Source organism: Salarias fasciatus, chromosome 10, assembly GCF_902148845.1.
Source record: "Salarias fasciatus chromosome 10, fSalaFa1.1, whole genome shotgun sequence".
In the NCBI taxonomy this organism is placed as follows: domain Eukaryota; kingdom Metazoa; phylum Chordata; class Actinopteri; order Blenniiformes; family Blenniidae; genus Salarias; species Salarias fasciatus.
In genome coordinates, this window is record NC_043754.1 from 23,380,187 (window position 1) to 23,402,511 (window position 22,325).

The 22,325-nt window shown below is 44.5% G+C and overlaps 1 protein-coding gene and 3 non-coding genes across 4 annotated transcripts; 2 read left to right on the forward strand and 2 right to left on the reverse strand.

The window, feature by feature from the left end:
• Positions 1–5,868: 5,868 nt before the first annotated feature.
• trnav-aac (transfer RNA valine (anticodon AAC)) lies at positions 5,869–5,941 on the reverse strand. The gene has a single exon. It is a non-coding gene; the product is annotated as a tRNA-Val (tRNA).
• Positions 5,942–6,073: 132 nt separating this feature from the next.
• Positions 6,074–6,146, forward strand: trnav-cac (transfer RNA valine (anticodon CAC)). The gene has a single exon. It is a non-coding gene; the product is annotated as a tRNA-Val (tRNA).
• Positions 6,147–7,734: 1,588 nt separating this feature from the next.
• trnam-cau (transfer RNA methionine (anticodon CAU)) lies at positions 7,735–7,806 on the forward strand. Its single transcript has one exon. It is a non-coding gene; the product is annotated as a tRNA-Met (tRNA).
• Positions 7,807–12,378: 4,572 nt separating this feature from the next.
• LOC115395460 (endosialin-like) lies at positions 12,379–16,408 on the reverse strand. The gene is made up of 2 exons (XM_030101021.1): positions 15,373–16,408; positions 12,379–14,335 (listed from the first exon to the last, which is right to left on the reverse strand). Exons 1-2 carry the CDS (start codon positions 15,797–15,799, stop codon positions 12,594–12,596), a joined length of 2,169 nt encoding a protein of 722 aa, XP_029956881.1. The 5' UTR covers positions 15,800–16,408; the 3' UTR covers positions 12,379–12,593.
• Between the last annotated feature and the right edge of the window lie 5,917 nt (positions 16,409–22,325).

Here is a 22,325-nt window from a genome sequence, read left to right on the forward strand (position 1 = left end):
TATGTGTGTGTGTGTGTGTGTGTGTGTGTGTGTGTGTGTGTGTGTGTATATGTATATAATCCGATTAATTGACCAAATGAATCGATAGATTAATCGATTACTAAAATAATCGATAGCTGCAGCCCTACATGCATACCTGCAACAAAATAAATAAAAATCATTTTATAAATTTGCAACTTAGGGTGGGCCATATAGCATAAGAAGATCCCAGACACAGTGCAGCAAATAGATATAAACAGAACTAACGAAGCACAACAAAACACAACAGTTTAATTTAAAAATTATTGTTGGATTCTGTTTTTGATCAGCATTTTACAAAATTGAAAATTTTGCACCTGTTAAAACTTGTGAGGACCTGTTAAAATTTTCTGAGGACCTGCTGAAAAAATGTGGAGGGCCTGTTGAAATTTTGACGAATTTCATGCCCTGCATACTCATGTCATACTCATGTTGTACAAGTTTCTGAACTGGTCACTCAAGAGAGGACACTTGCTTCAAGGGTTCAGCCTTCTTTCCCAAATTTCTTTGTCTTATCTGTATTTTAACCTTTCACACCAAACCAGTGACACTCACTATTTTTTTCACAAAAACCACATTGGTAAAGCAAAGTCAAGAGGAGAGCCACTCTTGCGACAGCCAACAACATATCAAGTCACAGCTGAGCATTTCCCACATATAAATTGGTCATCCCACAAAAAATAAACAACACAGCCAATAAATTTTCAATTCAGACATTTACCTTAATACTGGGATGAGCAGAAGCTGGCATGCAAGTCCTTGACTTTCTTGATGTTGTATTTGTAGTTTGTTGTTGCAATCATGGTGAGGCATTCAAGATGAGCATGGGTCAGTCTGTTTCTCTGTTTCCTCTTGATGGTATTCATGCTTGAAAATGTTGATGCTGATGAAGAAAGACATCACTTTCTGTAAAAGTGGTTTCAAAGTGGGAAAGTCTGCTTGAGAAACCAAGCTCCAGAAGTGGTCAACACCTGATCTGAGTTCAACTTGGAGAATGTCATTTGTTTGCAGCTCAATTATTTCATTCTCCAGACCAGCACGATTATCAGAGCAGAGTTGTGTGTTGGTTGGAGTGAGAGAGGATACATCCACATGGAAAATCTCCTTGTGTTCAGCCACATCTTTGAATCTGGATTCAAACTCGCCCTTCGGCTCCTCCAAAAGCAAGGTGCTGCACGCAGGTCAGCCAACACCTGGTCACGTATGTCCTTTCCGATGTCCTTCATCCTTCTCATTATTGTTGAATCAGACAACTGTAATCGTTTTATTTGTTTAAGGATCGCATCCTTGTTGTCTGTGAACAGTATTTCTGCTGAAGCCAAAAAGCAGTCTTTTACTGTTTCTGAGTCTGAGAAAGGTTTTTTGGCTCGCACCAAAATCCATGCGATCTCAAAAGATGCCTCTGTTAAACGCTCTGCAGCAGAGGTTGTCCTGTGGATAAGATTTTACTGCTCACAGAGTGAATTGGTGAGCTGTGTTATTTTCCTCTTTCTGAGTTCACTGTGACGCTGATAACTTTCATTGAATTTTGGAAGCGCAGTTTTGAAATGACGCTCCAAGTTGCTCCGTTTGAAACCAATGTGGGTTTGTTTGCATATTAAGCACAGAGGGTTCATGCCATGAAGAACAAATAAAAATTTGTCAGTCCATTTCTCTTGAAATTTCCTGTGCTCATCATGTATGCCTCGTACCTTTCGTTTTTCACTCGGGACACCTGACATTTGTCCACTCATCCCCTCACCTGCGTCTTCATGTTGATTTTAATTTGCTGCTTCCTCAGCCTCGTTATCCTCATTATTCCATGCAACGCCGTGCGTCTGTCCGTCTGGTTTTTGTCCTGGTTTTTGTCCCTTTTTAATTACAAACCGATCAATTTTGCGTTATTGTCGTCACTGAGCTACAGTGACCCACAAGCATGTGCTGCTGTCAAGTGTGGCAGTGCCGTAAACGGGCTGGTTGCCAGTTTTGACACTGCCCCCCTTTGAAAAACAACATTAACTGAGGTGAAGTGTTGCAGCCAAATCAATGCTAGTTTGTCCAGCAGCATTAATGGTATTTTCTTTGATCCAGGTGTAATCGGCTTGCTGAGCCACTGCTGCTTTGTCTTCAGTTGTTTTGTCTCCAGCTGCTTGTTTTCACCACCTCCAATCTGAATAATGACATCAGCCTGTACCACTACGGTGATCCGGCGTCTGCACCGCATCCACGACACAGAGCAACCTGGTTGTCCCATAGATAGTAAGTACAATGGATGGACCTTTTGTGATGTCACCCATAGCCTTCCGTAATCCCATTCTGAAGACTTAAAGGGACTTAAGGCAAGATTTGTGAAAAACTACACATGCAATTCCACTTTATTCAATGCTAATGGGTCGTGAAGCATTGGAAACCTAAAATAACAGGCCAATCCGCGTATCTGTCTGTTGTCTTACACAGGCTGTGTGCCAAATAATTTGTTGCTGTTCGGGGTCCGAATTTCCCGCGCAATCGTGGGGATGTGACGTAAATTGACGCTGTATGCGCGTTGCATGTAATTACACCATAACTTGTATATAATTACACTACAACTTGCATGTAATTACACCGTAAATTGCATGTAATTACACCATAATGTGCATGTAATTACACTGTAACTCACATGTAATTACACTGTAATGTGCATATAATTACACTAACGCACATGTACTTACACCGTAAATCCATAGGTGAAAGTAAGTCGGAACGCACCGGAACGCCGTGCCGGTCAGAAATATACTGGCCTCTTCTACTGGAATGCCCCGGAACGCCTCTGAAAAGCAACTTTCACTCATGCATACAAAGCGAGCCCTTTCTTTTTTCAAGCAAATTTTACCGAAATAAGTGTAAAATTGATGAATACATAAAACTCATCTCCAGACTACATCTTCTGTGACGTGTTGAACAAGGTTAATGCGCCTGACGAGCACTGGAGCACTCGCTTACCGTGACAGGTTGCAGCTTGTAGCGGCAGTCTCTCGCTGTAGCGTAACGTTAATCCAAAGTCCACTGTTGTGTGTTTCTTGCAGACAACAGAGTAGTCATTTTTGCAAAATAAACAAAACATAATTCCACAAGTAATAAATTGTGAGGGTTCACGTGTTGTAAAATATTCTCCATCTCTCTGTCATGCGAGCAGCATCACTCCTTCCACAAACAAGCACACGTGGAAGTGAGGTAAACTCAATGCGTTCTTTTCATTGGATGGCTGGTTGCCTAGGTGATGTAAGGACACTCCCCCCCGTCCCCGTCTCAAGAGACAACCAGGACAGGTCAAAAATGCAAAGAAAAATTAAAAAAACATTTAACTAAAAACAACATATATATATATATATATATATATATATATATATATATATATATATATACTGTGTATATATATATATATATATACACACACAGTATATATATATATATACTGTATATATATATATATATATATATATATATATATATATATATATATATATATATATATATATATACTGTGTATATATATATATATATTGTTGCGGCGGCAGGCGCCACTGGGGGCCGCCATACTGTTTGGTGCCGCAAGGCATCATGGGAGGGGATTGTTCGGGTCGTTTCAAGATGTATTTTGTGTTAAAATGTGTTAAAATGTACTTCGTTTTGTTGTAGGTGTGTTAAGTTATTGTTTTTCTATGTGTTGATGCCGTTTTTCCGGTGTTTTTATGTTAAGTTTCATTTACGTTATGTTGGACCAACAGTGAGAAGGGTCGATGTGAGAGTGATTTGGCCTCTGTGCCAGCATTGTTTGGTGTGAGTGATATGCTCCCAGTGTATATTAGTTGTTACAACAGTTAAAGCTTTGGATGAGCAAAACAGCAGCAGTCTGAAGAGGCTGTTGCCTCTGTCATGAAGAGGTCACCGCTGTCACAATATGTATTATGTTTAAACATTCTAAACAACATTCAAACAATTAAAAAAGCATTATGCTTTCAAGGATGTCAAAAAAGAGCAGGATTTATCAATATCTGTCTTGTACGATGCTCGCAGGCTTTGCGCACAAACTAAAACATTTTTTTGAGTTGCACAGTTCCTGCAAGAATCTTATCTTACTTTCACCCCTGCGTGAATCACATGTAATTACACTATAACGTGCATGTAATTACACCGTAACTGCTGGGGGCATGGCGATCATCCACTCCACTCCATTGACATTTGGATTGTGGAGCTAGGGTACGTCTGAGGCCAAGGCAATACAAACATTGTGTAGGGGGTGTTGGTTACTCCTTTGACTGACAGCGCTGTGGGAATTTATTTTAGTTTCAATATCCTTATTTTAATACTTGCTTGCTCACATATGATACTCAGGGAAAAATATCCCAATATAATATGCATTTAACTTTGTTTTGCAGCTGCTTTTGTATTTCTTTGTATTTCTTAATGATTTGTAACCTTAGCCATGAAAAAAGCACATGAGGTCCCGGGAAGTTTTTCTCGTCTGAGCTCTTGCAGATAACACTTGAGGGAGTGAAGGACGGAGACTGTCGGGGCGAGATAACCCGGGATGCGGAACCTGGGAGATCCACGTGCCTGGGAGAGAGGACGGGGCGGACGATGGAAAACTACCGAGAACCACTGTTTGAGAACCCCGCCTGCGAGCGAGGGATCAGAAATACACACACACAGTTTAGACATCGCCCTTTTTGCCTGCTGGACGCTACTTTCGGGTAGACCAGGGACTCAAAGACTAGAATTCCTTGTCAGGGAAACAACATCTTTTTGTAATAAATTCACACACTAAACAGCCAGAAGTTGTCAGGTCCTTATTGTACACCTTGATATTGGGATCCAAAAAGGCTCTGTGGGATCGAGGCGTGATTGGAGGGGAAGCCTCGGCTGGAGCGGCCTCATGGAGACGGCCTGAAGATTCTACACCTCGACAGCGCACATCAGCCAATCAGTGCTTCAAAACAAATACGACATAAAGTCACACGAAAGACATAAGAAAGACGAAAAACAAAACAGGACACAGGAAAAAGTCCTTTCCTGTTAGAAACTCAACCAGCGCAAGACTCCTCCTCTTGCTTGATTGTTGTAATACTTGGTATTTTGGCTATAATTTTACTTATTGCAGCTTTCAGACGATGGTTAATGCTCATTTCCACTGGAATTCGCCAAACAAATTTGAAAAAAAAAAAAGCGGCAACACTGATTGGCTCGTTACTCACACTGCTCCATCGCTCCATCATATTCTGTTATTATTGCCTTGTCCCCAGACCCACCCTAGCTCCACAATCCAAATGTGGAGTGGGCGGGGCTGGTTTATGAGGCTACATCTCCTCCTCACACATCCTCAGACCACTGACTGATCATCAACTCATCATAAAAGACTTTGCTGGTTGATGAAGTTCACTGGATGAGACTAGAGGCTGGAGCTCAGGTAATCAGGCTCTTTTCAATTCTCTGATTGAGTTTCTGTGGAAAGATAGGATTGAGAATTTCTTTGACAAGTTCTCAGTGTAGTATTTTCTTATTAATGTGTCAGTCTTTTGTGTCTTTTTCTGAAAAATGTCTGAAGTAGTCTGAATTCCAATTTTTGAACATTTATGCATTTTCATTTGAACTTTATTTGTTACTGTTTCTCCTGCAGTCGTAAATAATTAATTTAAGCTGAAATGGTGAAACTTGAATGATAGTGAGAGAAACTGAACAAGGCAGGAGGTCCCTCTGTCATAGCAGTAAAATATTTTGTAGCAGACAAGTCTGTCCGTCTGTCTGTCTGATAAAACAGCAAAAACTAAAGTCTTTCAAAGGATCTGTGCAGAGTGACACAGTCATGCGATGTTGTAGAAGAAAAACAGTATTTGTTTCCGCCCGGTCTCGAACCGGGGACCTTTCGCGTGTTAGGCGAACGTGATAACCACTACACTACGGAAACAGCCATACGTCATTACGCAGCGGACAAGAGTGACGTCACTTGCAACGGCTCTCACTCTTCGTGTCCGTTACCCAGGAGGAAATTGGTGCAGTGGGCAGTCGACACTCGCCCCTTATAGATACTGTGTACAGCGTTTCCGTAGTGTAGTGGTTATCACGTTCGCCTCACACGCGAAAGGTCCCCGGTTCGAAACCGGGCGGAAACACAGTGTTATTATTATATAAACTTCGTCTGATGTTTACCTTATATTGGAATAGGATAGGTAACTTCCAATAAATGTCTTTGATTCAGTGTCTTTGTTACACACGATTAACTTTCGATTTACAAACAACAAAGTCCACATTTTCTGCCCCTCCAGCTGTTCATGTGGAGACATTTCTTCCATGGAGCAGATACTGAGTGGAGCTATACTTTAAAGAAAGACAGTGAAAGGAGTTTCAGAGTTCCATGGACCTGTTCTCTGTGTACAGCTGTGGTTGTATTACAAACTCACAGCACCCCCTAGTGGTCCAACATGTAAACTGCAGCCTGTGTGAAGTTGTGGTTTGGTTGATGAAGCTCAGATCTGTCCATGACACTGTGGATCAGTTTTATCTGGAAAATGTTTCTCCAGCTTTGCTGCTTCTCTCCTAATTCACTTTAATCTGCCGTAGATGAAATACACATGTGGCTCGGTTAGTAGAATGGTCCTTTCACATTCAGAAGCTTGTTGGTTCGATTCTCCACATGCTGAAGCGTCCTCCACCAAATAGCTGACCCCCTACCTGCTCCCAGTGGATGTACAGAGTGCCTTGCATATGGTTGGGTGAGCGTGAACTGCAGTGTGAAAAACTTTAGGCTGTGAAAAAGTGAGTGAACAACTGTTGCCCAGTTAAAAGTTGAACTTGAACGTATTGATCAGAATCAAAAACAGGTTTATTGCCAAATGCAGTTTTTACAACACTGGGAATCTGTTGTGGTGGTTGGTGCATCAATAAAATAGAAAACATAGAAAGACACATTTGCTGCGAACAAATGAAGAGCATGGCACAGAGGAGCTACGACTGGAGAGTACTGACTGATCAGCCGGACCTGTCTGTTGGATGACAGACCCATCAATTACTAATGTGAATTCACAGCAGTTGTTTAACAATGTCGGAGAAGAAACAAAATGTTTGCATAATGGATAAGGCACTGGCTTCCTGAGTGAGGGATTGTGGGTTGAATCCCATCTGGGGTGGCAGACATTCAGCTGCATCAGTCACGTCAACATTGTCAGCAACATTAACAGTTGTGGTTGAGCTCTCTATTATAGAAAGCAGACAGTGAGTGTCAGGAAAACTTTCATCAGAACCAGAAACATTTGAACCACCAGGTATAGTTGACAAGAAACAAGGAGTTCTCTCTGGTGGTTCTCTTGTACACATTGATGCACTGCTTTCATTGCACACATACAAGAAGAATTTCAGTTTGTGCTGCTTATTTCCTCCATTCAAACTGCAAGTAAAGAGTAATTGAGCTGTAGAAGTGGACAGTAAGCAGCTTTCCAAACAGCCATCTGAATTTACTGAACATCAGAGCAGCATTGACACTTTTCCACCCATTGAGTAAATCATGGGACTTTCTGCAGCGTTTGGTTTAACAGAGACTGTGAACAGGCTGTACAAGTGTGAAACACTGGTTCTGTTTCACTAGATCTCATCTTGTCTGTAGTTACCAGAGTTCAGTATTCTGTAACTGTGCAGCTCTGTCTCTTTTTGTCCTGTGAGCACTCCGTCCTCCATAGAAATATCCATTCAGATATACAGCAGCACAGCAGAGTGGCGCAGCGGAAGCGTGCTGGGCCCATAACCCAGAGGTCGATGGATCGAAACCATCCTCTGCTAGAAGGTTTTAAAGGAATTAATTCAGTAAAGGAACATTGACACTTCTCCATTAAGTACTGGGCTAATACATCAATGACGTGTCTTTATATGACTTACCATGTGGTTGATTGGTCAAAACCCTCCTCTCTTGGCATTATTATACAATGCAGCTGATATTATACGAGGGTGTGCCCAAAAAAAAAAAAACCGGAATTTGATTATAACTTTTTATTTATGACATTTCAAAATAAAACACCACCGTCGCCTTCAAAATAATCCCCATCTGCATTAATGCAGCGCTTCAGCCGTGTCTCCCACTTCACGAATGCGTCGTCAGACCCGCGCGTAAAAGTGCCGTTTTTTGCCGGCTGCGATTTTTCTGTCCCCTCCTCCACATCTGCAAACCGCTGTCCCTTCAGCTGCTTCTTCAACTTGGGGAACAAGAAAAAGTCACTCGAGGCTTCATCTAGTGAATAAGGCGGATGGGAGAGGAGATTCATCTCATTCTTCTCCAGAAACTGCGTGACGCGCGGCGCCGTGTCCGCTGGCGCTCTGTGGTGGTGGATCAACCGGCTCCACTCCGCCACTACGCGGACCGCTTCCTCCTCACATCCTCACGGAGCGTCTGAGGACTTCCTGTAGTAGTCCTGATTTACAGTCTGACCTGGAGGGACAGACTCGCTGTGGACGAGACCCTGGACAGCGGAAAAGCAGCTCAGCATTGTTTTCACGGCTGAGCGCACCTGACGCGCGGACATCTGGCCCTTTTTAAACCACCCGAACCACTCATGGACCTGATTCTTCCCCAGAGCATCATCCTTGTAGGCTTGCTGCAACAAGGTGAGTGTTTCTGCTGCTGTTTTTTCCCAGCAAAAAGCAGAATTTAATGTTTACGCTGCTCTGGCTTCCCAGTCAATGTCGCCATTTCGGAAAAAATCGCAGACCGCCTCTGCACTCTGTTGCTATAAATAGCTCCTGACAGGCGTCAGTGTAACTCTCGGAGCTCAAAATTCTCACAGATGTGCATGAGGCTTATCTGCAGCACATCTGACGGCCAGAAGTCGGAACTCATTATTATTATTGTTTTCTGACCAAATTCCGGTTTTTTTTGGGTACCCCCTCGTATCCACCTTGACTTGGTTTCAGAGAAAGAAAAAACATCTGGGAGAAGCATTTAAAGACTCTGTCTGCCTCTGCTGGACTTTTAGGAAAACCACAGTGGCTCCAGAAACAATCATCACACAGTGGCTGAGGAAAAAGAGAAAACTAAAATTCTATGTCTGACAAACTTCATCAAGCAATACTTCAAACACTTCTCAGAAAAGCATCTGGATGTCTGAGTGATGTCCTCTGCCACAATGCAGCTGCTTTCACCACTGCATCACTTTGGGTTGTCACTGTTTAAAACAGATTTTTCTGGGATTGTAATCTGCCTTTTAAATGTTGTACAGTTTGGTTTCTTCCAAGAAGAGCAAAATCAGCATCCTTTTCTCTGTGTTCCATATGGAAGTGCAGATGTCAGCTGTGCTCCTCGATCACTGACACCAGCCCCTTCAACAGAACACCGTTTTTTTTTTTTATCTCCTCCTCGAAGCACAATCATGACTTCGACTTCTTGTCTTTGCATAAATGTCTTTCCCTCTGCATCAGTCTTTCTTGTTTTGGTCGTTTCTGTAAAATATCGCATATTGCAGTGATAGTTTCGCTTCACAATAGTAATTTGTAGTGGCATGTCTGGTTTCAAGAGAATATGTGAACCTCCAGTCTTTCAGTCTGCATGAACACTGGTGTTACTGGTTTTGATACAGGCCCTTTGGTCTGTCTAAGTTTTGGAATTGTCTTTGTTAATTATGATTTTACAAGCTCCAACGGCCAATAGGGCTTTAATAAAAAAGATGTTTCACTCTTCATCAGGGTCAAAATGCTTATCTCGGTGTTTAAAAGCAAAAATACCAGTTTTCTTACAGTCTGAAAGACACACAGCTTCAAGAAATACCAAGTTTAGCTTGAAACCAGACATGGTACTTTATCAAATTCAGGGTCAGTTTACCTCGAACACTGATTATTTTTCTGAACTGTTGGAAAGAAACACAACAGAATCCAGAGAAAATTCCACACAGAAAGGCCAGGACCCAGAACCCACCACTTTCTGCTGATAAAGAAAGAGTTCATAGATCATGACCAGTTAAGGACATCAAATAGTGAGAATACCTGAACGAGAGAATCCATTGAAACCACTGCCACGATGGCGCGCTGTCCCACTCTGCTATGTCTATTATAACATAAAATGACAAGGACTGGTTTAACAGGCCAGGTCTTCACTGTTCAGATCAGTGGTGGAGGGACATGAGTAGGGCAGACACAGGAATGCTGGACACTGGTGACAAGAGACAAGCTGAGATATACAGTAGTGAAGCAGCAGGACTGGTGTTTCACGATTGTTCAAACTCTTTGTTAAGACAAATGAAACAAATTAATCCATGAATGTTTAGTCAGTGGTAAAATGTTTCCCTGATGTTCCATAAAAATATGGCTGAAGGAAACGGCTTATGAAAAGTGAATCCATGTGGCTGAAACAGCAGCGACAGAAATGCTGTTTGCTGTAATGGCACAGCAGATGTTCTTCCTGCCAATCGCTGAGCCAGAACAGGGAACTGAACAACTGTGGAGTCCCTGCCGTCAATGACCTTCATGCTCAGTAGCAGAATTTAGTTAGTATGGCGAAGAACAAAGCTGGCCTAAAGGAAGCACACCCGAGGTGGGACTTGCACCCATAATCCCCGGCTTCAGAGAGCAGTGTCTTATCCATTAGTCCACTGGGGCTTGGAAGGAGTCTACTAACAGAGTACTTTCACATATTTTAGCAGAGCACAGGGGCTGTACAAGTGTTTCAAAGGCATGAATTACAGTTTTCATGCAGACTGAACAAGAGGAGGCTCATGAAATCCTGGTGCGAGAGACTATATTAAAAATACTTTTAAAATTGTCTAGAAATGACCAAAAACAGAGAGACTGGTCCAAAAGGAAGGGGATTTAAGGAAAACGGTGAAGCCCAATCCATGTTTGTGAAGGATAAAACCAGTTTGTCTTCTGTGCTGCGAGGTGGCGTCAGTGATGGAAGAGTACAATTTACATCTGCACTTTGATATGTAACACAGAGCTAACTGTGTTGATTTTAACCTGATGGAAATAAATCAAGCTGTCCAATATTTAAAGGGCAAACTGAAACCCCAGAGAAATGTGTTTACATAAATCCTGACTCAGAGTGATGTGGGGGGGAAGCAGCTATGCTGTGGCTGAGGACATCACTCAAGCACCCAAATGTTTTTCTCAGAAGCATTTCTGAAGCTGTACAAGCTAAATATTTGTGACATATAGGAAACTGCAATGTTATTACATTAGTTGTCTCGTTCCTCCTCACCCACAGACAGTGTTGTTATTGTGTAGCGTGTGCTGTCATTTTCCTAAAAGTCCAGCAGGGGTCGCTACGGGTCTTAGGTACTTCCTCCAGATGTTTTTGCTCGTGCGCTGAATGGACTGAAAAGGCCTGACTCTGTGTATAATAACAATTGTGCCACAAGCTTTTTAATACTTTAATGCTGACAGTATGACCTTGACTGCACAATTCCATAGTAAGCCGTACAAACAACTGCAGCTGATGCATTACAAGGAGTGAGAATACCAAATTAAATTATCTGGTAAAAGCTGCAAGCAGAGGATGGTTTCAATCCATCAACCTCTGGGTTATGGGCCCAGCACGCTTCCGCTGCTTCAGTAAGGTCCATTATTCCTCGTATCCATGGTGCAGGAAGTGATCAAACAGCATGTGTATGGAGGGGTATGAGCGGCACACACATGGAAATGCTGAGCACTAGACTGAGCCTCTGAACAGGATTAGCATTAGATTAAATGCATAGACGGATTCTGACTCTATAGCAGGGGTTCCCAACCCTGTTCCTGGAGAGTCTCTATCCAGCATGTTTTCCTTCGTTCCCTGTTTCAACACACCTGCTGGCATCAGCAGGTTTGTTACTGGACTTTGCTCTTTGCTTGGTGATTAGAGAATAAATAGATTCAGGTGTGTTGAAGCGGGGAGAGAACTAAAACATGCTGGATAGGGGCTCTCCAGGAACAGGGTTGGAGACCCCTCCCCTCACCCCCACTCTCCCTCATTAACTGCTATCAGCTCCACATCCTTGTGACTCTGAATTTGACAGTCCTGCTTTATCGCTGCTTTTGGCACAAAGGCCCACGCTCTGTTGAAATGTGTTTGTTAGTACTGCGTTCACAAGCCCCAGCGGCCTAAACGATGAGGCCCTGGCCTCCAAGCTGGGGAGAAAGAGGCAAGAAGAAAAAAAATAGCATTGGATGTGGTTCTTGGTGGGATTTGAATATACGTGTTCTCATTGCTTTAATGTCTAAATTTCTTTCATTTTCAATAAACTGTTGCAGACAGTCCATGGACACCCGCCTGCTGTACCCTTCCCTTATGCACGCGCACACTCATCTCTTCATTCTGTTCACTGCGGATTCATTTTCGCTAGAGCCAAGACTGGTTTATGGACCACACAGCATTGATCATTTTAAAGGTTTTATTGAATTTTAAAAACATGACAAGAGAGTGAATTATTTACAAAGACGATGTGTGCACCAGAGAGAGTGAAGCTTTCCTTGACGGGTGAGAGAAGCAGTCAGCTGTACTATATCCAAACTGTATGTTTTAATGAGCAGTCCAGCTCCACGAGAAAAATGTTAACAGACATCCGAGCATTAAACACATCTGTGAGCGTGTTTGTGTATGTTAGGGTTCATGCTTGGGCTTTGCCGTCCCTTCTGTCGGGAGGCGTTGTAGGGAGTATCCAGCGATAGCAGTTTGAAAAGCTGAGGCTCTTGTCCACTGCACAGCTGGTGCAGTAAACAATGCCCAGAGCCAGCATCACCACAAGGAAGACGCAGAGAGGAACGAGCAGGGCCACAAGTAGCCAGCTCTTGTCATGCTTCTTTTTACCTGCCGTAGATCCAGCTCCTTCCCCTGGTGTCTCCTCTGTACTGTCCAGCTTGGGCTCCTCTGCCTCCCTAGTACCAGCACGTGACCCATGAGAGCTTTTACCTCCGACCCCGCCACTAGCTGCTCTACCACCAGATTTAGCTTCGGCCTCATTGTCAATTTCGTTGCCTGTGTTGTGTTTTTGTGTCGGGCATGGGGTTGTGTGATAGCGCCGCGGCGATAGGGCATCCCACTGGTTGAGGTCGTTGTCCGACCGATGAGACATTTCAGGGGAGATTCCTTCAGGGGCTGCTGTCAGCCAGTTAACATCAAAGTTGGTGTCAACTTCAAAGTTTGGATCGGGGGTGAAAGACGAAAACCAGGGAACATTGCGGGTTGGGTCAAATTCAAATATATGAGCTGCGTCACTGGGGTCAGGGGTCAACGTGGAGTATTCTTCATCATCAGGAGAGGGCTGGCAGGTGAGTCCGTCGGACTGCAGGTCGTAGCCGTTGTCACAGTAACACTGGTACCCTCCCCTGTAGTTGAGGCACTGCTGCTGGCAGGGCGACTCCCCCACACACTCGTCGACATCGACACACTCTCCCCCGCTCCCCAGCTCGTAGCCGGGGCTGCACAGGCATGTGAAAGATCCCACCGTGTTCTCACAAGTGCCTTCACAACTGCCTTCGTCCAGGCACTCGTCGACGTCCACACACTCGCCCTCGTCGTCCGGCTGGTACCCCGAGTGGCAGGTGCAGTGGAAGGTTCCCGGGATGTTGACACAAAGTTGTGGACAAGGTTGCATTTGACATTCGTCCACGTCGGAGCATTTACGGCCGTCGGGACTGATCTGGTATCCCGGGGGACACGTGCAGCGGATGCCCCGGGACGTCTCCATGCAGTTGTGCTCGCAGCCCATCTCCACACAGACCTCCTTGACCTGTGGTTCCTCAGTGGGACTGGCGGCATCAGAGGACAGCGGCTGATCGGTTTGGCTTAAGGGGTCAGGCTTGCAGCTGTACCCGTCCTCGTCTATCGTGAAGCCCTCAGAGCAGTAACAGTAGTAATCGGTGTCCGTGTTCTGGCAGAAATGCTCACATCCATGGTCCCTGCTGCACCAGTCCTGGCTCTGCGTTGCAGAAGCGGATGAGCAGAGGGGGGCATCCCTGGACCAGCCCACTGTACTGTCATCTCTCTCCATACACAGAACTGTCTGCTCGGTGGGAGCTTCTGGGTCTGAGACGTCTGTGGAACATGGAATAGTGGCAACAGACCCGTAGGGAACGTGAGTCAGCTGAGTGCTGACGAGGTGAAACGGGGTCGTGTAAACAGCCGGGCCTTCACCCTCGTCCCCCAGAGGCGAACACATTCCTTTGTAGTTGTACTGGCAAACATATCCGTCCAAAGGCACAGCGCATGAGCCGTCAACCCACCGGAAATTGTCTTTACTCTCACGGCCGCTCTCAGACGTGTGGACCGTCATGGCCACGCAGCGGGGAGCAGCACAAGTTCCCGGGGTGTCTTCACGGAGCCAGTTAGTGAACTGGCCATCCTGGTCACCTGTTGAGCATAAAAACCAGTAAGTATTGGCACAAGTTTAGGTTTATGTTAGAATGTTTGTTCAAGCTGAGATAACACACCAACACGGTTGGACTAATGACTGAAGCAGGTATATGTGTGTCAGTGTGTTGTATGGTGTTTAAAGTTTTTCTGGTGGATTTATGCTTGATGAGGCTCATTGGTGCTGCTGTTTATTGACATTACCACTAGGAGTCACTAAAGTCAGAAATATCCGAAACCAATAAGCCTGGGCTGTAAAATGCCAGTTGTTTTAGTGGCCGCTGCACCATGTGTCCCGTCTCTTGTCTTTATTGATGGGCTGAGGTTTCCCTCCCTAAAGAAATGTAGCATCTTCTGCACAGACGGTCAGCAGCTGTATATCTGCAAGTAATGTGTTTATGGTCTGTTAAAAATGCTACAGCTGTACTTACTCCTTTGTAAGCAAAAGACACTTTTTTTTCTTTTGCCGCATTATGTGTGTGAATGACCACAAACAACTTTAGTAAGTTCTGCAGTTTACAATCATTATGACAGCAAGTTTACTGTATTAGTTTACTTAATCCAAAGAACTGTTTGTTAATTCACCCTGAAATATTAAATCCAGGTAACTTTGATATTTCCATTCACATCCACACTTTCTATGGTGAAAAAAATCTAATCTTCACTTACAAACCGTGAACATAAGAAACAGTAATATTTGTGTGACCAGTCAGCACTACGGATAAGAGAGTAATAAGCATTTGGAATTTAGTTAAATCTATCTTTTAAACAATGTTTGAGAAGCTCCACTGTGTCCTGTCCATCCGATGGAGTGTGAGGGAGATCTGTGTGACTCAATCAGAATTAGGTTTAGCAATGTGGTCAAAATGGAATTTAACTTTCCACACCACAGTGGAAGAAGTCAAGGAGTAGGATGACAGTTCGGCTCCATAATCTGACAATAAGGTGTGATGAATTCGTTGGAGGATGCTGGGCTGAGGTGGCTGTAAGGATCACGGTCAATAACAAAGAAAGGTCGAATATCAAAGAGGTGAGACCTGTGACCCAGACGAATCCTCTGAGGGGCCTGGTGGTCGAACACTGCCGTGGAGGTCTGTGCAGCCCGATCCAAAGCCGAAGCCTCAACCTGGACCCCTGCGCCTCAGTGGCCCACAGCAGCTCGTGGACCACACCCGCTGCTTCCAGGGTGTGCATGGTTGCCAGGGTCCCACCTCGCTCCCGGCAGCTCCGCCCCGCTTCCCTGAAGCTTCTCTTCTGGAGGAAAACAGCGTAGCATCCGTCCTGGTGGCAGATGGCGTCTTTCTCCTCCAGCTGGGCTCGGCCTGCCTCCTGGTCTCCGTCGGCCTCCCTCGGCCTCTGGCCCCGGCTCCCAGGAGCCAGACAGACGGCCAGCAGCCACAGGATGCACAGGAGGCTCGTTCTGCTGCTGCAGCTGCTGCTACTGCTCCTGTTCATCTTCCTCATCCTCCGCTTGAACTGCAGCTCACAACTATTCCAACATTCAAATGAGTTTCCAAACTTAATGGTCAAAATAAATTACTTAATAACAGAACAGTGCCTCTTTTGCCAAACCTGTTTCAGATTGAGAATATTCTGTTGTTTCCCTTTTCAGATGAATTTGATAAATAAATAAGTTTGCCTCAGTGATCTTTTACTCAATTTAGGGTGAGCTGAATTCAGAGCTGACATCTGTGTACTTTACCTTGAATGGCCCAAGTCCTCAGACAGAAAGCCCTACTGTTCAGAGGAGATCAAACTCCATTCAAACTGTCAGTCCTGCCGCCACAGCAAAGCAGATCTACCCTAAATAAAACTGCAACCAGTGAAGTGTCCCCAGAGAGTCCTGTACAGTCCAGTGAGGTACCAATAGATCCAGATCCAGAAAGGGTCTGCACTTCAACTGAAGTCCAGAAAGGTAAAATAAAGTCCATTAATGAATTTTTAAAAACCAGGGGCAGAATCCCTGCGTTGCATCTAATCCTGCTGTGTCTTTCTTGCCTCTGTAAAGTTGGCTTTCTGACTGAATCTCAGAATGAGAGAAAGATGGGGGAGGGTGAAAAGGGGGGAGTCTACGTAGAGGAAAAAGAATTGTGTGTTTTTGGAAGAGGGGGCTGGTGAAGTGTGTGAGTGTATAGGGGACGGCTGGAGGGGCTGAGGGGTTGGGGGGGTGGGGGGGGGGGGGGGCGGTCGGTCGGAGAATTGAAAACCCTCAGAGAGTTATGAAAACCATACGGCACCATTCTGTCCCTCATCTCGCCCATGGCTTCACACACACAAATGCACTTTCATGCACACTCACACACACACACACACACACACACGCACACACACACGCACACACATACCCACTTTAAGTCGTGCATGCTGCATAGCATCCACAGGAGTGGAAAGTGTTTGTCAGCCCTGTGAGATGCAGAGATTGTCTCCCCCTTCTTTTCTTCTCCCTTTCCTTCTCTGTCTCCACATCTGCCTTTCTAATGATCCTCCAAATCTCTTTCTCTGCCTTTCACTGCTTTTCTTTCTGTTAATCTCTTTCTTTGTCATCTTTTTAGCTCTATGCTCATTTTTTTTTTCTACCACTCATATTAATTCCGTCTCTTTTTTTCTGGCCCCTCTACCAAGGCCGTGCAGCTGGAAGTTTTTACAGTCCGGCGGAAAGGTTTGAGTATGGAATACCTGTTGGCACGTGCACTTTCTGTGTGTACATGTGTGTTAGGTTCGCTCTCACGCTGTTATTAAATAGCTTCATATGGGCCCAGATGTTTAAGTGTGTGAGTAAGTGGCCTTTGGTGTGTGTGTGCAAGTCTGTACGTATATGTGTGTGTGTGTGTGTGTGTGAGTGGCCACCACTTGAGGGCATATGGAGGAGAGGAAACAGGAAATGCCAGATGTGCATCAGCCTGACCTTTCGGTAACTGGGGAGCGGGGAGTAACTGGGGGGTACCTCCACCTCCGCCGCTCTGTCCTCCACAGCCACAATGCTGGCGCACGGTCAGGAGCTGAGTTCAAGTTTTCCAAAGAAAAATATGATCGTTTTTTTATCATCCTTGTGTTTATGTAGCGAGTAAAGCCAATGTATATCAAATAAAGGCGATGGTTTGTGATTCGAAGAATGAAATCCTGAAAGGAAAATTGTAAATTTAAATGTGCTTGAGGACAAATGACTGATTCATTCAGCAAAAAAAAAGAAAAAAAAATAGTCTGCAAATAACTGCTGCTCAATTTAACCTCACATAAAAGCTGATCTCGTTTCAGTCAGTGTGATCTGCCACATCACGACTTCATGTCGTCATTATGGTCTGCAGCGTTCCTCCAAGGGGCTGTTTAACGCTAATTCACAAACGGCAGGATGATTTCACCCGCTGTAGCTTTTTAACAAAGGATGAAGACATGGAAAAGTCGTGCTGTCCCATGTGCGGCTGTATCAGTGATCAGCCAGTCAGAGAGCGTCTGGGCCTGCGCTCGCTCTCTCTCTCTGCACAGCGGACGAGTCGACTGGCTGTGGTTTGTTGGTTTTGGCAGAAAAGACATACACAATCTACTATTCAGCAGTCTTTTCCCGTTATGTAACAATCACTGAAACTAGAGGGGAGCAAACATCAAACCTCAGGATCCAGCAGAACCTAAAGAGCCTTTTGGTCTTGTTCCCCCTCCTCCCGCTCCCTCTCTCTTCCTCCTCCTCCTCCTCCTCCTCCTCCTCCTCCTCCTCCTCCGCATCCCTCATTCTATCTTTCCCTGCTTTTCTTGGATTACCCCATCCTCAGCTCTTTCCCTCTCCCTGTTATTCTTCCATCCCCTCGTCCCTCCTCTCCTGCCTCTCATCCTCCCGTTCTCCACCCTCACCTTATCTTCTCCTCCCCACTTCTCTCCCACTCTTCTCTTTCAGATTCACCTTTTTTTTTCCAGCTTCAACTTTTACAAACTTTCCTCCAGAATCTCCTTCTTTTCATCCTAATCCTCCCACTCTCGGCCAGTTTCTTCTATTATTCGGCCGGGCTGCTTCCTCCTCCTGCTCAGACTGCCACGCCCCGAGAGGCGCATTCCTGAAGCATAATTGATAGAACAGAGAAAACCAATTCTTTCCATTCTCCTGCACCCCAATTCCCCTCGTTCACATTAATCTACACACAATACATCCAGACTGCTGCATCTCCCAGGCCTCGGTCCTCTGATGGGACTCCCAGACGTCTCCACCGCGGCCTCCGAGGTCGCGGCCCCTTCGCCACATGTCCTCTCTGGCTCCGACACATTCTCACTTTCTTGCTTCCAAGCGGCTGAACCGGTTCCACTTCAGTCACTAATCCTGTTTTTAGCAACCCAATAGCTTGTTCTCCATTCAACGCTCAACCCCGAATACTGCACTCATGGAAATACTTGGAAACCGAGAATGTCGAACTCAGATGTTACTGGAACAAAATGTGAGATTAAACACACTCATGAGTAACTCACATAGAATAAAATACAATGAAGATGACCAAAATTACATAAAATCCTGATTTTTCAAGAGCAGAAATCCCCTGGATTGCATATATTAATGACCAGATTCTGATAAATGATCGAAAGATTGACAGCAGACTAATGACGATATCTGTCTTAATATACGTATATGTGAATTGGAAACAGGCCCACACACACACACACACACACACACACACACACACACACACACAGACAAAAACCTCAATAAGAAACGCTTGTTCCAGTGAAGTTTCCCATCAGTGTCATGCATTTATAATTATTATCTTGGAAGAAACGGAGGAAATCCTGGTGATACAGTCAATACAGTCAAAAAAGTGACAAAAATCTGCATTTGGAAAAAAGAAGTTGTATCATTTACCCTTGTTTATTGAGAAAACACATGAAATTAATCAGTTTTCTTTTTTTTAATAGCAGACAGACAGTCTGTCAAACACTATTTTTGTTTGTATTCAGTCTGGTCAAAATCAATCTGCCTCACAAAATAAAGGAGGATCAGATGGAAAAGTTAGAATTCATACTGTGGGGGAAAATGAATGTCTGCACGAAATCCTGCTGCTAACCACCCAAGTATTGTTTTTATTTGGCATCAAAAAAATGTGAACTTTTCGATGGTGTTGACACAGAAGTGTACGCACAGCCAAGCTCAGGACGGGAACCCGCATGGCTCAGCCTGCGCCAATCCATTCAGCACTTAATGAGATATTTCAATGAGCGAGTGGAACCCTGCAGGGGGTGACAGTGGAGAGGAGGGCAGCCACTTCAGCGCTTTTAAATCATCTGAGGTTCAAAAAAGTCTGAACAAAACACCACAGTCATCCATCCTGTCAGTGTTTAAGCCACAGACGGTCAATCTGAGTGTTTTATCAAACACTTTACTGAATGAGTAGCAAATACAAAGTGTTTTAATGAAATTATCTCTCATAACAAACAGATACTGGTGTTTCTGATCAAACATTATCAACCGTTCTAATGGAACTGACACGTAAATGGTGAGTATTGTTACTCTAAGGCCACAGCTGTTGATGATTTGGACGGCAAAACACTCTTGTTATATTATCAGCTGCAAGGAAACCAAAACCACGTCTTACCAGGAAGCGCTGTTGGAATCTACATAAAGCTGACATTTCATTTCTCTTTGTGAGTTTAACCTTGTGTCATTTTCAAATACGTGTATGCTGTTGGTATGAAGTAGAAGGGAAACACTTGGAGTTGTGGTTGTATATAGATTTATGATCTCTCATGCTCTCATTTTACAGTGCGGACGCACTCAAGATCAAACTGATGGCTGATGGGCCCCGAATAGGAGCTTGTTTGTTTGTTAAAGTAAATTGTAAAGTACCTCCCACCACATTTTAAATAGAAATCAGTAAGTGATGCTGATTTTGAATAAGTTGTTGTGTAGTTCTGACATATTTTCCAGTTAGGGAGCCAAAGCGAGTTCATTGCCTGTGCCTGCGCAGGAAGAGCAGCTGGAGCAACTGCTAACACTTTTAATCAAGTGAAAAATAAAGAAAATCATCCTGGCAGTTCTGCTCAGAGATGAGCTGTTTGGACGGGCTCAGCAGCCACCTGACGCCGGCTGAAAGAGACTCCAACTGTAACATTAAACTAGATGAGCTCATCAGATCACACTGACTGAGGGTTTGATATTTACTTTGGTAAAAAAAAAAACTTTACTTTGCTGCACTGAAATGTCACAGGCGTTTATTTAAGTCACGGTTTCCTTGAACTATTCATTGTGATTTTTTTTTTTTTTTTAACAGACAATATTTGCCTCATTGTCAGGGTGGGTGCAGTGAAAGAATCGGACTCGGTAGTGGATGAGTTTGACGTCACTGCAACCACTGATGTGCCCTGACCTCTTCACCTCTTCGACCAGCATGTGGCTGCATTATAAATGTGACTGTGTGAGTTTCTATCAGCCATGACTGGAAAAGGAAGGAGCTCTATGAATGAAATGTATGTATGGATGTGTTTTTGGTGCAATGCCAGAATATTGTGCAGCTGTTATTTCATGCAGCATATTGGCAATCCTCATGATGATCACTTTTTAAAGTTATGATAATGTGCAACAAGGAAAGTACACAGAAAAAAAAGGGATTCTTCAGTTTCATGGAGCTGAAACTCAAGTACAAGTCATACTTCCTGTAATTACACGTCAAAACAAATCGCAGCAATTTAAAGACAGCATTTCTCAAACAAATTAAGACTGAACCCTCCACTGATGTAAAGGAAACTGTTATTTCCTCTTGTGTTGTGTCAGTTGGGAGCAGACTCAAACCATTCAGGCCTACTGCAGCAATTTTTCATCCCATCAAAGTCAGACGGACACGTCAGCTGTTCCTTTTCCCCGACCACTGGTGTCCTCAGTCACATGCACGCACACACACTGAAGCAATTAGCAGCAGCAGCCTTGTGGTTGAAGATTGGACGGTAGGCATTCCTGGTGATTTCTTTGGAGGGAAAAAGATGATACTTCTGTCCATTTCTTCTCCGAAGCCCGTACGTTTCATCTTTCATAGCAGACATCAATGCCGTCCTTCCACGCCCAAACTGTCAACAAATCTTGACCACAAACATCTGAGCAAGCCGGGGTCGCAATCCAGTTGTAAAATCCAGAGGGCATAAACGCCTGCCAGCTGAAGTCTACAGTTACTGACTCCATCAGCTAGAAATGTTTGGAGGGTTTCAGTGGCAGCTGGAAGATAGTTAGCGCTCCATCACAGCGCCGTGATCACTGATCGCTAGATAGCATTAGTTGAGCGCTATTTACCAAGAGAGCAGGTCACTGATCCTCGTCCAGCTTCCTTTCTGCTCAGTTTGACCTGGGAAAAGCCCAGTGCAAACACAGGCTACTGCCATTACCCAGTGGAAAGAGATCTCTGGATAAGCACCAGCATAGTTCAGAAAATCTAATAAGTCCTTTCATTTACTTACCCCAAAAGCTAGATAACTCGCTCTTTGTCTGCCTGAAAAACTCAGTTTGGTTTAGAGAAACAGTGACTAAAGCGACGGGACAAGCAGGAGGCTCGGGTGACGGCGATGCATGTGCGATCGAGTAGCCGGCAGGACGGACCACATAAAGAATCACACGTGTATAAACAAGCCTTAGGCAAACAAAGTCAAGGTTTAAAAACTGCTGAGAGGCAGGAAGAGTGAGCGGAGAGAAGTGGGAGAGGATCATTCCTGACAGATTATTCCTTTACCAGATGATAGGCTCAGCTTTTCCATGGGCACAGCGATGTGTGTGCACACACGGACACGTTACACTGCTTTGTAGTTTCTTTCAAGCTACAGTCATCTTTCTCTGGAGATGGACCCGTGTGTGTGTGTGTGTGTGTGTGTGTCTGGTGTGTGTGTGTGTGTGTGTGTGTGTGTCCGTGATGGTAAAGGCATTAACAGTGAGCAGAAAGGATGACGACGGCTCACAAAAAGTCGACAGGACACAAAGGTTGAGCTCAGCGGCAGAGACAGACCGGCGTCTGACGCGTCGGACCTTTAGGATAAACCG